The sequence below is a fragment of the Anoplopoma fimbria genome, chromosome 11 (genome assembly GCF_027596085.1).
Source record: "Anoplopoma fimbria isolate UVic2021 breed Golden Eagle Sablefish chromosome 11, Afim_UVic_2022, whole genome shotgun sequence".
NCBI classification, from domain to species: Eukaryota; Metazoa; Chordata; class Actinopteri; order Perciformes; family Anoplopomatidae; genus Anoplopoma; species Anoplopoma fimbria.
The window spans coordinates 11580501-11597744 of NC_072459.1; the positions used below are offsets into that span (position 1 = coordinate 11580501).

General features: G+C 39.1%; 1 protein-coding gene across 1 annotated transcript; it reads right to left on the reverse strand.

The window, feature by feature from the left end:
- Positions 1–1141: 1141 nt before the first annotated feature.
- On the reverse strand, positions 1142–10744 carry LOC129098695 (ethanolamine-phosphate cytidylyltransferase-like). The gene is made up of 13 exons (XM_054607779.1): positions 10493–10744; positions 5285–5373; positions 4848–5009; positions 4665–4731; positions 4485–4569; positions 4367–4408; positions 3660–3792; positions 3365–3447; positions 3201–3278; positions 3022–3087; positions 2863–2928; positions 2658–2746; positions 1142–2495 (listed from the first exon to the last, which is right to left on the reverse strand). Exons 1-13 carry the CDS (start codon positions 10621–10623, stop codon positions 2381–2383), a joined length of 1206 nt encoding a protein of 401 aa, XP_054463754.1. The 5' UTR covers positions 10624–10744; the 3' UTR covers positions 1142–2380.
- Positions 10745–17244: the final 6500 nt, after the last annotated feature.

Consider the following 17244-nt stretch of genomic DNA (forward strand, 5'->3'; position numbering starts at 1 on the left):
AAAAAAAAAAAAAAGGAGCTGCTCTCAAACAGGAACTGGAACAAGAACGCCTATCCTTCAAAATAAGAGCACATTTTCACTTTAAAATATGGTGACAGTTTAAGATGTTAGAAAACTTACTCAGCACATGTAGTTGAATTACATGTAGTTGAATCATCAATAGTTACGAAAAAAAATATGGCCTTTCCCATGAGGGACATTTTAAAAGGTGTACCAGTCATGCTTATATCTGGTTAAAGTGTTAAAATGAAAGATGCCAGTTACTCAAGAAATTGTAAGGGAATTTTCATTTTATAATACCTAATACTTCCACAGAGAGAAATGTTGTACTTTTGTATCTACCAGTTACTTTTCAAAACAATTTTATACTTATATCAATTCATAAAATATGCATTATAGATTCAACAACCCATCAGTGTAGAACATTTACTTTACCAACTGACCACATTAAAAAAGCTGCTTATGTACATGTTGATGAATCGGTTATACTCCAAAAATGTGATACATGTAAGTAACACTGATTGATCTTGGATAATTAGTACTTTTACTTAGGTAAGATTTTAAATGCAGTACTTTTCCTTTTAATGGAGTATTATTTAATTGCGTTATCCCTATTTATACTTAAGTAAAAAAACAGATCTCAATACTTCTTCCACCACTGCCTGCTTGATACAGCGCATGGGTTGGCAAAAAAATCCATAACTGTAAATGTCCTTAAAGTACAGCATATGACCGCATATCAGTGAACTTGTCAATTACTTACCCATTATTTGTTTTATCAACTGCACTGGGGACCATGAGCAGTCATGATGCAACTTTTGGAAAACTTTTCAGATCTTTTGCAGGGTACTAATCTTCTGCTCAATAATCTACTCTTAATGCCCTGACATTTAACGATCTCTCTGTGTGACTTATTCATATGTTGCAAAATTCAGATCTTTTTTTTTCTGATCGAAGGTCATTTCTGTGTCCAAAACATGGCATTAACCTTTGATCAAGTGAGTAATGCACACCTTGCTCATTAAGATCAATTACTTAAGAAATAAATTAGACATTGTGATCCTCCTATGCTCAGATATTTTCAGTGTTAGGAAAAAGATGACAAATAGTCTTCCAGATTAAAATGTTGTTTTTATCAGCAATATACTGTAGTCATATCAGTTTTCTGCAGTATTTATCAGCTGGGAGTTGTACATTATAGCTTACAATGAAATCATTCCAACTTGACATACAGACATATTATTATGCATTTTTAAACAATATGAAACCATCTATACAGTAGTTAATGGAGAGGAGGTGAGTAAAATATTCATCTACAAAAAATATATTATTTAATCCCATTTGATATATAGACAGAGGTTAAATTGTTCAGGGCTCAATGACAGTAAGAGGTCTATTTCATGATCAAGTCAACCACACTGAACATCTGTTAAAATAAGAAAACTAAAGCTTTAAAGTAGTCTGTTAAAACTGTTTAGTGTTCTCTATATTACGATAAAACTTAAGCAGTGTTGGTTTAAAAACAAACAAACAATTGCACTCAAAAGATCAGGCATCCAGGTCTGTGCATTTTTCAGTTAGAAACCTGCTCCACCAATAAAATAGGACATTTCTGGAGCATAGGTACATGAAGTCCGGAAAGAGTTTCTACATCTTCTCAAATCCAAACAACCCAAGTTAGATGCAGAGAAGCAGGGGGATTTTCTCTCCTAATTCTCTAGTAGTTTTAGCGTCCTCCAGAAAGCCTGTGATTACTTTATAATACATAGAAACAGAACATACAGTGATCAGTTTTGGGGCTACACCCAAATCTAGAAAGAAAGCAGCAAAAACGTCATGGAAGCAAATAATCAAATCACTTCCTGGTTACACCTTAATGCCTGACCAACATCTCAGGTACCCACACTTGCCCTTCATATGTCCAAATCCCATAATATTATATATTATAATTCTATATTTTTGAAGGGAAAATTTAAATAAGTGTACTTGAGGAATTCAAAAATATCCAAATACATAAAATAGACATTTAAAGACATGGTGATATCTTCCTTGCTCCAACTTTGTTATGTCTATAACTCCATAGTCTGTATGTGTGATTGTTGACGGACATGAACATGTATTTGCATATGCCGAATATATTAATACACAAAAGATCCCCCACACACGCACACAAGAACACACGCGGTATACCTGATGATCCCACAGCAGACTATGCCACCCTGGCTATAAACGGGCTGCTGTAAGTAGTGTTGTTATCAGCCAGGATCGCGTGTGGAGGGTGTCATAACACATATAAAAGGGTCAATTTTACTGTACATGAGTTTTGATTAATTCAACTTGTCTGTGTTATGTTGACACTCAGTCCTTGTTTGGGGCCTTCCTACAGCACAGCCTGGGCTCTTTCTTTAGTCTTCTCCTCCTCTTGTCGCTTCATGGCCTGGATCACAGCGATCTCTTTGGCCTCTTTCTTCTGGTTCCTCGCTTCAAATAGCAACCTAGACCAAAACAAGAGAATTGGGAAAAGTAATCAAATGTACTATTTATTACAGCAGCAAACTAAATGTATCACATTTGTTTTAACTTAGAAAAATACTGTTTTGCCCAGTGGATATAATATGAAATTGTCTATTTTTGAAGACTGCCCCCTTTTTTTTAACCTGTTTTTGATTATCCTCTGCACAATGGCATCTGTAGTAAGGCTGTTCCCACTGTCAACGGTACGCAGGATTCCTTTCCTCCTCGGTTCCTGGATATGAAGAACACATTACCATATAACTGTGATTCATCATTGCTGCAACAACAGTATTTCCTAGGTGTTTTTTTTTTTTTTAAAGCTGTAAGTGACGGTGTATAGACTCTTACAGCATAAGGGTCGGAGCCGTCCTTGTCAGGATATATTTCTGTTTTTCCATGGCATACAAGATCCACCTGTGGATAAAAAGATGTTCTACTTTATTCATTTTTAATTACAGAGAACATTATTATCAAGTGGTGAGAGATAATTGTGTTGCCTGTACTTACCTTGAAATGTTCCAGCAAATCTTTTGTGACTGCAAAGGGTGCACCAATCACCACTTCTGACACATACTGTGAAAAAAAATGATCAGAATTCAATAGTACACACAAAACAAACTGCACATAAATAAGATATATGTGCAATGCACTGTGTTGATTATGGAAGAAGAAGAAGTAGAAATTACTCGACAAGCCAAGACGCTGAGTGTTCTCTCGTGGACATTCATGATGGGGTAGTTTTTCCCTTTGTAGCGGTTGACCTCCTAAAAATATGAACAAATAGGAAACGTGAAGCACAATACCAACACTCGACTCATGGAGGCAGCAAAGTCTCACACAGGTGTCTCACCTGATCAAAATGCAACCCGACTATAATGTATGGCTTTTCTGCAAGCTTATGCACTGCTTCCAGGAAGTCAACATGGCCGATGTCTGACAGGAGACCAGTCAAGGTTGACTAGGCATTTCAGAAAACCTGACTATTTTAAGGCGCCAGTTCACAGAATTATAAATCATTCACACCATTTTATAAAGGTCAGTTACAGAAATGTCTCAGTTTACTGAACTGCACATGCTTTTCTGATTAACAAGTTTTATGTTTCCAGAAATCCAGCAGTCTTTTAAGTGAGGTTCTAAAAGGATACGGAAGAGGTCAAAGGCTCCTGCCACATAGATGATGGTGTCTCCGGGTTGAGGCTCCTGGCCTGAAGCAAACTGGATGATCTTCTGTGAAGTCTGCAGGAACTGAGACACCCCCGTCCAGGGACTGTGGCCCTTCTGACCAAGTGACCCCCGTAATCCAAGAAACAGGCACAATAAGTACAAACAGTGTAGCAATAAGACGGATGCACTTCAGTTTAGATTCAATAGCAGCACTTGTTGATATATGAGGCCAAGACAGTGCATCATCGCCACCTAGTGGTGTGAGCAGCAATGTCACCTTTGCTCAATAGGTAACTCGAGGCTGTCCCACAAATCCCCAAGCACATTTATTCAACCCCCGCCAGCTTCACAGCACTACTCGGCTAGTCTGCTTGTTCAAATGTTAAAATTTAAATCCCCAGCATGTTGACTCTGAGTTACTTTCCCCATCCAGGGACAAAAGGGCCATTCACTGTTTCACTGGCAAGGCCTGCAACTTGATTATAAAGTGGGTCCACATGTAAAGGCCTTTGTTTAATAATGGCCGACATCTAGCCCACATAGCAACTTCAACTACTTGAATGACAAAACAGTTGAGGAAGAGGAAGCCAAAAAGACAACAATTTGGTATTAAACATCCATCAATTAAGAGTTTAGTAGAAAGCTGATTTGATTGGATCTATTTGCTGTAAATGTGTTTGGTACCTACCTTTCCAAAGTTGTCCGTGTGCTGCTGATAGTCTGAACTATCCTAAAGAGAAGAGAGGATTGAATTAGGCTTGTGCTGTGTACTGAATGGTATAAAAAGGCAATAAGGCTGTACTCACAATGTTGCTGTGATGTGCTTTGGTCATCAGTAGCATCCTGCCAACCAGATCTGTGGTTGAAACTCCCTGGGTTCGCTTACACTCCCTGGAACAACATGATATAACAACTTCAGACATACACGCAAACATATAATCTCGGCTGTTATTATAATCGTCTGCATACTTTAAAAGGAAACTCACCTGTAACGCCCTGACTTCTTCACCTCTTCATATGTGTCTTTCCCATCCACTGTTAGTGTTATGTCATCTGAAACAACAGCATACATGACATGCCAACTTATAACAGTATTTAGTACAATATTAATGTACAATGTAATGTATCTGTGTGTCTAAATAAGGACATGAGGTAGTGATAAACTTTACCTCCGTGTACACAGAAGTCACAGTTGTACTTGTCGAGGGTCTGGAGGGTGGTGACGTAAGGCGCTCCTTCCACGACCTCATCCACCCATTTTATGGCCCGCACCATCTTGTATCTTTCTGCCTGAGTGAAGACTGGCGGACCCTTGTGCTTCGCAATCTCACCTTGAAGAACAAAACATGTACACTCAGACGACACAGTCAAACACACACAAATAAACTGAGATTCATAGATTAGAAGAGAGAGAGAGAGAACGCAGTATCACCTTCGTCATTGAGCTATTTATTATCACTTCAGCAGAGGAAAAGATTGCTGTAATCTGTGCTTGCTCTGACTATGAAGTCATGATGTCATAATGTCAGAATGCTCCAGTGTGCTATATGAGATGATGTACTGTAGGATGTGGCACTGACAATCAGTCAGCAGTTCTGAGCCTTACTATCTGTGTGTACTCCAACGATGAGGTAATCTCCCATGGCCTTGGCCTGTCGCAGCTGGTTGGAGTGGCCATAATGGACCATGTCATAGCTGGGAGGATAAGAACATGAGAAGTAACATAAGTTGCGTTATTGTAGTGAAGTACAAGAGCTGCAGAGAAGGATTTAAAAAAATGTTTTATTCATGGTTGGAAATCTAAATAAGGATAAAGGATTTCTTGAATTACAGTAATAAGGTTTGGCAGCCGCTCTTTCATCAAATTTAAAACACGTTACACAACTCTTCTACAGTACATGATGTTTTATGCCTGATGATAGCGAGATTCTTGAAAACATCTGGTGAATAAAGCATGGTGTGCTGGGTTAAGAGTTGTGTGGCACGTTTTTCATTTTGAAGTTCATACTGTTCTCAAAGTTAAAAATGGCAGCTCTTCTTTATCAGTTTTCTTGGACCCACAAACTTTCAGTAACTTTGACCAAAAATAAAGTGAAATAAATGAAAAGCAAACCTGGACTACAGGAGCTCAATAGAAGTTCTGTTCATGGGCTAAAACATGCAGAAATACCAGTACGATCCTATAATATTTACAGTGTTTCTGATATTATCGTTCCACAAATGTAATAACCCACAAATGTAATAACCCACAAATGTAATAACCCACCATGTGATCTGCTAGATATCGGATCAATGTCTAAACATAAAAAAAAACAGCGTGTCTTCTCTCCCACTTCACTCCACCCAGGCTATGATACCATCTGTAGATAATTAGATTAGGCACAGATTGGAGGCTGAGATTGTACCATGGTAATCTAGCATAGTAATAGCAAACAGATGGGCATTAGCTTTCCATCACTATTACAACTGACAACAGCTGACAACAGTCTAATATTTTTTCTTTCTGCTCTGCTGGTAACATGATATTGGCGTCTACTATGCAAAAAAAAAAAGAGAAGAATCTGCTCTGACTGATGAAAGTGACTGCAGGTGTCACTGAAGATGCATTGAGTTTATTAGGATCTAATCACAGGGTAATTTAGTGCAGCAACAACTATAACCATCAGCAATTAGGTGACAGCAATTAACTTGGAGAAACACAATAATGACTACATAATTGATGGCTGAAGTGACATTAAAATTGGCACCTGTTTCCACTTTAGTACATAAATGTACACGTCAGCTCTTTCAGGGGTCAGGTGCAAAACAGAGCTATGAATAGCATCCTAAAAAAATCAATAAGAAAACAGATGAGCCCTTATGGACCTACAGTATCAACACAGCCACATCAGTAACAGAATCCCATGATGTTCTCAGCCCCAAGGCTAATGAAAGAAAGCGTCTGTATCTTGCTGAGCTGTCACTATACACAGCCTGACTGAAAACAGTCTAGACTGCACTTGATGCTATGGCAACCCAAAATTAACTTTAGCCAGACTGTAGAGCTTGTCTATGTGAATCAGATGTATCCATTACTTCCAAAAAATGCATAAAGGTGAACCAAAAAAAAAGAGGCTGGTTGTCAAGGAAGCAAGATGTGTCTTGGGCTGTCAATCTCTTGAAATTGGATCCACATGTGCCGGCTATGAGGCGACAGTGCAGGGCCAGAAGAATGTAGTAGGATGGAGAATTTGGAGGTGATTGAATAGTGAAGAAAAACTCAGAGACCGAGACAGAGTTACATAAGACCAGGAGGTAGCTTTTCTGGGTTGTTACACTAGCTAGTTTCCCAACGTTTGTTACCCTATTTCTGATGTATTTTAAGCAGGGGTTGGATCATGACCGGGAGCTGATGAAATATTAATTAGCGTGGCCTGTTAGCGGACACCCAAACAGCACCTAGACTTCTCAGAAACAAAGCCAGACAGACATCAGTGGGCACAGTGAAATAATACAATGGGAAATACGAGTTGAAGTGAGCTAAAGAATTATAAATGTGAAATTTTAGTGAGGTTTTATTGAATCATAATGTTGAATACCTGGAGACATAGAGCCGATGACTGTTTTATATTGAATAATTCCAGTGATACGAGTTGGCTCAGATAAGGCTGGAATTTTACTGAGGCTTTAATAGCACGTTTATAGTCCTGTTTGGATACGCCACCTCATCAGAAACACAGTGGAAGTGGACTTTACACTCTTCCATTATGATGCTTCACTGACAACTATCTTTAACCCCCATCACTGCTTCTTAGGACGGATGATAAATAAACATCTTTGTGCGGAGAAGAAGGGGCAGGGTCAAAGATTTCTCAACAAATGAAGTGACTGTGCTCTTTCCTTGGAATTTTCCTTTCATGCCGCTGACATCGCTGGATGTCAGTCCAGCGGGGCTTCAGGGAAACAATGTGCTCAGTGACGGGCACCGCCGCACGAGCTACAGTGGCTGCAGCAGGTGTGGGCTGGAGGGGTTAGAGGGGGTTAATGACATGAGCTCTGTTGACATTGGCTCTCTTTGGGTGCTCAGCCCACCGGTTAATATTCTGGCATCCCAAATATTCTGCAACATTCCATCAAACTATGGATAGGCAGCCCCACCTAAATGATAGGAATTCTACCAGAGAAAGGCACCATAATCCTGGCCTTCATACACAGAAATTCAAAACATTTTTTATTTTTTTTCGCTGCACCATGGAGCCAGAGTCTGTCCACCAAAGGCTTGGTGGTTCTCCCAGAAGAGGGATCGCAAAGGGTCAGTTCTAGGGCTGCAGCTATGATTATTTTAATTATCGATGTATAGTTAAGTGTCTAAATGAATTCATTCAAATTTCAAACAGCCAATGGTGTGAAATATTCAAATGACTGGTTTTATTCAAATATAAAACGTCCAAAGAAAGTCAGTTTGCTATCACATATCGCAACGGAAAGCATCAAATCACCTCGCAGTTGAGAAGCTAGAAGCAGTGAATAACTTCTAAAGATCACTCAACTGTCAAAATGTAGATTTTTGTAGATCAAACTATTTATCAGTTCACCATCATTTTTGCTGTCAACTATTTTTAGTTCTCAACAAGCCATTTACTCGAAGTCAAAGACCTCATTGTCAACAGTTTTCTTTTTTTTCTACATTTTACTTTCTAACACTTAGGTGTTTCTGCAAAGACGGGTTGTTGTTGAGTTTTTCAAATGCCAGGATACACAACAAACAAAATTCCATTTGTATTCATTGTTTTGAGGTGGCGGAAAAAGTCTCAATAAAAAAACATTTTCTGCATAGTTAGATATCAATATACCTAAATAGAATAACAGTGAATGCTTTTAGTTTAAGTCAAATAAACCTTTAAAGATCAGTGTTAATGTTAGATAGTTAACATTTTGTCTGAGACGGACTGAGAATTGAAATTTAGACAATTCGTTAGACTTCCATGTTGTTTTTCTAAAGCAAAGAAGTATTCTGTAGCTGATCCTCTACAGGGGTGCCTTTTTGAGTGCCATGGTGAGATGACTGAAATATTAGTGCACTGACTGGTGTCTGAGATGGCACTAAAATCTTTAACTCTTCCTAGTCCAGTCCATGAAACCTGTTCAGTGTGTTCAGCATCATGGTGTTGGGAAATGGGTTTTAGATCCGCACTAAATTTTCCCCAAAGAAAGAAGTTAAAAACATAAAGAAATATACTATCTATTAGTCAAAAAAATACAATGTTTGATGTTAATCTGCAGGAACAAAGTGAACTCAGCTTGTCTTTGGCCTTTCTTTCACATTTTTGTTGTTCTGTTCATTTATGTGAACACAAGAGCTGATTTCCTCTGGTTTGCGTTGCCCTTCTCACAGCTGTTTGTTCACATTAATGACCAGTGTTGCATTAAAGGCTGCACCTTGCTCAACTCTAATTCAATTGTTCTTTATTCCATTACACCGTTCTGCCAGAAGACATCTTGTTTGTTGTGGTGTCATTATGGCATTATTAAAGTAAACCAACTAAAAAATCAAACTAAGTATGCTCAGAGAGGAACTAGTAACCAAGTGGTCTAAGGTACATCATTTGTTATGACAATGCTTTAGATTTAAACCTCTCCATCCTTAAATTCCCTCTTGCCTAAACTATAAAATGTCACATGAAAGCAAAAGGAGAAGTAATTCGTCAAAAATAGTATTCATGCCATGGTGTACAAAAAAAAATTCAACATTTTGACTTGTCATAGCAAAATAAGCACAGGAGTTAGTAATAACATTAACGAAGGCTCGTTATAATCGGTTGTCCCAGTGACAGTGAGCCAGCGTGCGCAATACCTGGATCCTAACAATATGTATAATTTATCTATAATTTTGGTCTTAAAAATGTATTCTTATATAATTGATTTGGTCACACACATTTAGCAGTACTGAAGTCTAATTTGTTTGTGCCTTCTAAAGATCAGGATACATTGAAACATCGTTGTTATTGCCAACTGCCATCTTGGTTGCACTATGACCTTGGTTGTGTCTCAAGGTGTAGTGTTAAGGATTATAATAATATGTCCAAAAGCATATATAAAATGCCATACCAGTATGTTAGTCAAGAATGATTTTCATGCATTAACTGAGAACAAGGTGTCAATGAAATAGTGCAGCATTTACTGGCAAATGATTTTCCGCGGATTTGAAACTTTACACATCAATTCAACATTTATCCTATGCCTTGCTTGATAATAGTAATTGTAACAGGTTCGTTGAATTGTTTATTTTGTGAAAAATGTTGTCACCCCTAACTTTAGCAAAGTACTCCATTAAGTGAAGTCGGTACTTAGAATACATTTTTACATGAATCCAGCTGATTCACTTTTATCCAGATCACATCCAAAACATTATTGTGACATTGCCAGAGTAAGCATTACTACAGTGTTTACTGCTAGTCACAGTTAAAGGGCAAATATCAATATAAGTCAGTCCTGGTGTTATGAGGTAAACATGTAGTCTACTGAGGAGAGGAATGGAAAGGATGCCCCAGTAATGTAGAGTAAAAGCAATGTAATGAAATAAATCCCAGATTACAGTGGTTATGTGTCTGGCCATTGACACTAAAACATAACACTGAATTAAAAGTTTAGTGTATACTGACATCCCTGGAGAATGAAGCAGCCGTCCAGTGAGAGCTGTGCAACCGGCAGCAGGCCTGTTCCGGAGGTAGGTGACATGCAGGCTGACACATTCATTCAAACGGACAACGACCCATAACAACAACAACGTTGTAGCATCTTCATCACACCTTCAATGATCCGCTGAGGTACTCACCAGCCGTCGCACCACACCCGGATTCTTCTCCTCCTCTTCTCGGGACTGCAGGCTGCAGCAGCGGGGGTCGTGCCTGCGTCTTTGCCGGCTGCGGCGTTGACTTGGTGGTGGTGATGTCCGTTCTTGATCATGCTGAAGCTGGTGAGTGATCACTTTAACAGTGCAGCTGTAGCTACAGAGAAGGACTCTCCCGTTGAGGTGGCGATCGGTGTCAGTCGTGTGCTCCGTTTCGGTGCAGGACAGCCGGTTTCTGTGTCCGCAGCAGCATCAGCAGCAGCATCAGTCAGTGCGATGCGTCAACGCCTCCTCCACCGGCGACGCAACGACGCACGACGCGCAACGTCAAGTCGGCCAAAAGAAGCAGACAACACAGAAAGGAAATTAAGCGCTAATTCTAAAAAAAAAAAAAAAGCATTGCAATACATAGCTGTTGTCAGTGCTTTTACTTTGTAAAGAGACCGGACGTGAGGCTGTGTTTTCATTATGGCACACTTGACTGACGGTGAATCGTACGATGAGGTGCCGGTGCGCGCATGTCGACGTGTTGTTATATAATCGCGGCGTTTTCCACTGTCACGTGACACTATCCGTATTCCCACAGAAATAACAGTTTATCTGCCAAAGCTTTCTTTTGATGACTTGCCAGTTTGAGGTCTGTGCGTTCCCGTCAATGTGCTGCAAGTCAATAACAGCCGCATCAAAGATAAGATATAGTTCCTTTATCTTTAGGGTATTTGAACATCCTGAGCTAAATCATCAAAACAATGAATATAGTATTGGAGATTATTATTCCTTTATGTTTCTGGTTAAAGTGTGTCAATGATATGATAATAATAATAATAATAATAATATAATGAAAATAAAACAAAAAAGGGAAAATGTAACACATATGAAAGAACAGGGCAAAGTTACATCATATTATGTGATTGCATTCATTTAGCATTCATAGAAATAAAAAAATAAACAATATCTGTTAAAGATAATTTGGCAAATGTTGGTTTTGGCAAATTCATTTTCAGTATGTGTTGTTTCCACCAAAACCAAAATGCATATTGTGTTGAGTGGATTTGAAGGAAGAAAATTAATGTCAATTTTTCTTCTGTCACCAAGTCTCATATTATTCAAGTAAAAATTCCAGTTGTAAAATGTGTACAAATTATACCTATATATATCAAAACCAAGAATCTTTTTTCAATGACCTATAATTTTGCAACGCGACAGCCCTGAAGAAAATCTTTATCTTGTAGATTGAACCGCTGTCAGTTGGTGACTAATCTTTTGGTGAGTTGTACTATAAGTGCAAGGTGTGTGTCACCCTTCAATACAACATCACCAATATCAATGAGGTTGATCAATGCCTCAATCACAGAGTGAAAAAAAAAAATTCTGAACTCACAAACATGTAGTGCATTGATTATATTAGTTTGCATTAGATTGTACAGGGATTCCTAGTGCTATAGCATGGCCTATTGATGACCCTCCCTTGACTATAATGAGACTATAATGTGTCACTTTGGGGAACATTTCATAGTTTCAAACTTTCAACAAGTGGGGTGAAATAATGTACTTTTTTTCTGTGTGATACGGTTAAGATGTGCACTGAAGGGGGAATCCTTCTGTTAAGAGTGTGTGGCGTCATCTTGTGGAAAAAACAGACAAAGTCTTTACACAGAAGGGCCAGCAGAGGGAAACCCAGACCAACATATTGCACGTAAGCTGGGACAAGGTTAACTCCTCACAAGCAGTAATATCTAACATCCTCTGCTTTTATCTGGCTTATGTGGTTTTTCTTACTGCTTGGATGTCACTGGCTATCTGGAAAAATCCTGGTGTTTGATATGAGGATACGTTTCTCATGTGCATAATCACAGCAGTTTCCTGTGATTTCAATAATTGCTGATAAATACACCTCTAAGCCAGTGTTTCTTGCTCCTCCCATAAACAGACATGACCTCTGTAATGGTGACATTTGCGGAGCGGAGCCCCACGCCAAGCTTTTGGCATGGCAGACGTGCTAAATGAACGGTCTTGCTGACGGGGGGGGCGGTGGCAGCATTAATTGTACAGCGGGGCTGTGGTCTGAGAACTAGGGCAGGCACCTGCTGCAGAAATGGGTGAAGATGAAGAATGCTGTCCTAGATTGCCCACCCGTTCACCTTAACCCAACCCGCCCAAATTAATCAACTCTTCAGAGGCCATCCGGTTGTCTGGGGCAGGCATCCAGAGGAGGGAGAGGAGGGAGAGGAGGGAGGGGAGCCCGTTTTAAGGCACAGGTCACACAGACCTGTAGGAGTCTACAACACCACGCTCCGACGCTGCAGAGGCACTGGGTGTTTGGACTCGCCCTGCAGGGTGGAGCGGTAACATGTAGCTCGTTCTTCAGCCATCTGTCTCGTTCTTTCCGCATGTTACTCTCAGGAGATGTGCTTCGAATGTGCTGGGGTTGAAACGCTGCCGAGGAGGGTGATGTTTGATGAGGTGCGCTGAGACAGAGGGGGTGGGGGGGGGGTTTAAGGGGGCCCATAGGGAGCACAGATGACTAACTCACTACTCCTCCTAATCTAGGACAAGCACACCTAGACATCCTTCATGACTCTAATGTTTTACTCGTGTCGGGCCAAAAATACGTCCGCTGAGGTTAGCCAAAGTGGGTCGCCCAACGGCTTTTTTTGGATCACAGAAAAAGAAATCGTGCCATCTAAATGATCGCTGTCTCCTAAAAACCCACCCTGGACGGCGAAAGAGCCTTCCCCGCCAGTTTATTTTTACAAGTATCAAACTGGGTCAATGACGCCACAGAATATGACAAAAAAAATCCACTTCAACAGTGTTTAGAAGCCTCCAAAGAGAGAAGAAGTTGTGCTTAAAATCCTTTTTCAAAACATTTTATTGGTCTTATAGAAAATAAAGTAAGCTGTATCAACAAACATACAATATATACATCAATAACTTAGACACCTCAGAGAATCACGTTTAAATCCACAGTTGTTACTGTATATATGAATACATAGTACTTATCTACAGATTGCAAAAAGTACAATAATTTAATTTATAAATAGTTACAATTAACTATTGTCTGTTTTCATACAAAGTACTGCAATATTTTATTACAACCAATACAGAAAAATAACAAAAACAGATAATTTACTGTGTATTACTCGCTTTAGTCAGATACTGCACAGTCAACTGTTTTCAAAGCAAAATATCATTAAAAAAAGAAGCCAATGTCTTGAGAGCTATTAAATTCAACTGCCACACAAGTGCTGTTATTTGTCCTCTCTAAACGTGTTGCTTGTAAAAACAAAAACAAAACAAGAAAAAAATAAAAATAAAAGCCATAACCAATTAAAAATTAAATCTGCAGAACAAATTCCAGTGTTAAGATCAATTCCAAATACACACTCAACACGTAATGAGAACAGAATCGCTGTGGATGATGCTACAGCAAACAACAAGCATTAATGACTGGAGTAGCAGCAGAGGAACCTCGCACGTACAAAACACACACGCACGCACACACACACACACACACACACACACACACACACGCATACCAAAGAAAGGAAAATATTGCAAGTGGCCCTTGTGACAGAATCTATTGTAGCATTTATTTCACTCAGTGCACAAAACATTTATGTAATAGCAATATCTTTCAGTCAGATAGTCCAATTTATGGATCCGGTAATTCAGCTAATTAAAAGACAAGAGCAATTAGTGAGTAAGGCTTGAGTGCAACTGTCCCACGATTCCACACTGAACACTTTTACAACATGTCAGCTACTATAAACAAGGGCCAATTGCTCTTCCATTGAGGGATTACAAATCTAATAGAAATAAATTAAAAAATTAAAATTAAAAAAAACACATTTTACAAAAAAAACCTCCTACAAAACAGCAAGAATTATTTAAATAACAGACCATAGTCACTTTGACAATATTGATTACTCTTACATCTACTCTTTCACACCTTTTTCCACTGAGTTGCATATTAAGGGTCACTTTTTCACAATGGTCATTAATACCTACTGTAGCTACATACTATACACCTGTATGTGAGAGAGAGAGAGAGAGAGAGAGAGAGAGAGAGAGAGAGAGAGAGTCGTCACCTCTAGCGTGAGATTGAGAGATTGGTCGACGGTGCCGCTCGAAACACCTCAAAAAAGACACTTGACACGAAAAAAGATTCACTCCACAAGACTGCCACAGCAATAAGGACGCCAACATCAATACTGGGCTATGTCAAGAGTCAGATATATATATTTTCCCACAGTTAACCAGTCAATGTAGAGAGCTAAGCAATGTCGAGGATGGGATACTTGCACACTGACACCAGCACCCAGGTGTCTGGCGTGCAGTTTTTGCTGAGGCAGAGGTTTTGGAGATTAACACCTCGCCGACACTAGAAGACATTCTGACCACCGGGAGAGCGAGATCTGGATGAAGTGCGTTCTGTTAATGTCATTACACAAACCGCTTTCACCTTGAGGTGTAAAACTGCTCCACTGTTAAAATCCTTTTTTTTTTTTTTTTTTTTTTTTTTTTTTTAAGACGACCAGAGAAGTGATGCAACACTTGGCACAGAGGGAGCGCTGCTGGCAGCAGTTTATTGATTGTAATTCTACATGGTCTTGCTGTGTCTCTTTCTGAGTGTGGATTGAAGCCCTTTATGACATGCTTATTAATATATATAACAAAAAAAAACTAAAACAAAAAAACAGCAGAAGAAGAAAAATGAACAGAGCTGCCATCCCTGCCTCTCATCTAGAATGGTTTGTTCATTTTGTTAGAGTAGCGACCTGTTTTGTCCTGAGCAAAACAAGCAGGAGCTTAGTGCATACAAACCCTCAGCCGAACCCGACCCAAGACCGCTGGGTAAATCTACACAAGTGATGCTGCACCATTTGGCGGTTACCCTTTAAAGTTCACTGACGTAATCGTATCGCTAAAGTCTTGAGAAAGTTTCTTAAAAAAAAAAACATTTTATTTAGTCCTTCAAAAGGCAAAATTTGAAAAGTTTTTTTATTTCTGTTCCAACGATCTGATTCAAAACCAATTAAGTGGCTGGAATGGATACGATAATGGAAGTCAATAACTTTCCGGTTACAGAGGATGTATTTCGAGGGGCATCCAGCACCAGGTGCGACCGTTAAACAGCTTCAGGTAAAAGTCACTAAAATGTCATTTCACCCCCCCGTCTTACATGGCTCAATGTGGTGAACTCTTAATGACAACATGATTTGTAACTAACATCGAGGAAGCGGAGGATATCACAGATGCCAATACGCACAAAGACAATTGACCTTGTTTACACCACCTAGTTTAGCTCTACAGATTTGTTTTAAATAGCACAGCATTGACATCTATACAGTGACGACACTGCCAACTTGTCACTTACACATCACGTCACGCGCTACCCCACAGTACGCGCCTAGTCACTAGAAAAAGCTATCAGACTTCAATAGTAAGCCACTTTCGGTACAATTGCAAAAAAGATGTCACAGGATTAATTTTTTTTTTGTTTGTTTGTTTTCTTTTTCTGTATTTCTATAAACAATGGAAGGTAATCTACCTAGTAATAAAAACCAAGAACTCAACATTAGACAAAGTTTTTTCTACACCTTAACAATTCAAACAGTAAAGCTTGTGTAAAGATTTTCTTTTGGAAATATCTGACTGCCCTGTCAACAAGTAATTACAAAAAAAAAATGCAATATATATATATATATATATCTTTTAAAACAAAACAACTTGAACATATTTTTCTCTATGAGCAAAAAGATGATGTTTCAAAATGTTTGTGGATATCACCACCGCCCCCCCCCGCCCCCACAAAACAAGAGGATATAACTGTTATAACATTCAGGTTTTTCAGATATTGTAGAAGAATCTTGTCATATTGGAATGGCACTCAGCTCTCCAACATCGTCGTTAAGAACTGCTGATCATTTTTAACATTTCCACTTAACCATAAATATGCAAGTCCTCTTTGTATTTTCAGTGCATACATATATTATTGCATCTACCAGTCATATTGATAATGACAAGTTCATTAAAGCCTGTCACAGATGAACAGAAATGAATGCTCGATTTGGGAGCATTATTTCACGCCTACAGTCTTGACAGACGACCAACAAAAATCACAAATTTGACTCTTTTACTAGTTTTGCGTTAGTCAGGCTGCTATAAAGACATCTGTAGCGTTCACGCCAAGAGCTTGTGACCGTTTGTTATTAATCCAAATTCAAGTCAGTGCATAATAACAAGCAAAGGGGTTCAGGGGTGACGACTATCGTCTAAACTGTATTATTTTACCTCTACAAGTGCCAATTCTCAGGACGGAAAAATCTTAAGAGCCGAGTCTCAAGGAAACAAACACATCACATTTTTCTAAAAATCAACAAGCTATTAACAGTCTGAATTTGATTCTGCTTTGTACCTTTTTTTCCACCCAATATTGCCCTATTGGGTGTTTGTAACCACAATCTGCATTTTTTATATGATAGTGTCAGTATTGCCAATATGTCTCCGTTCTTCGACAACCAACTGGGATGTCAATAAATCGCACAATTCGATTGTGTCGCCCTAAAGCACGATATGTCTGTAGACTGGTACAGACTGCTGAGTCATACTTTAGGGGTGAATTTGGGAAGCATATTGTTAGTGTTAGTGCCATGGGGTTAAAACTGAGAACTTACACAGGTAATCCTGTGGCATGTTACAATGCACTGACTAGTTTTAGTCTTGAAAAAAAT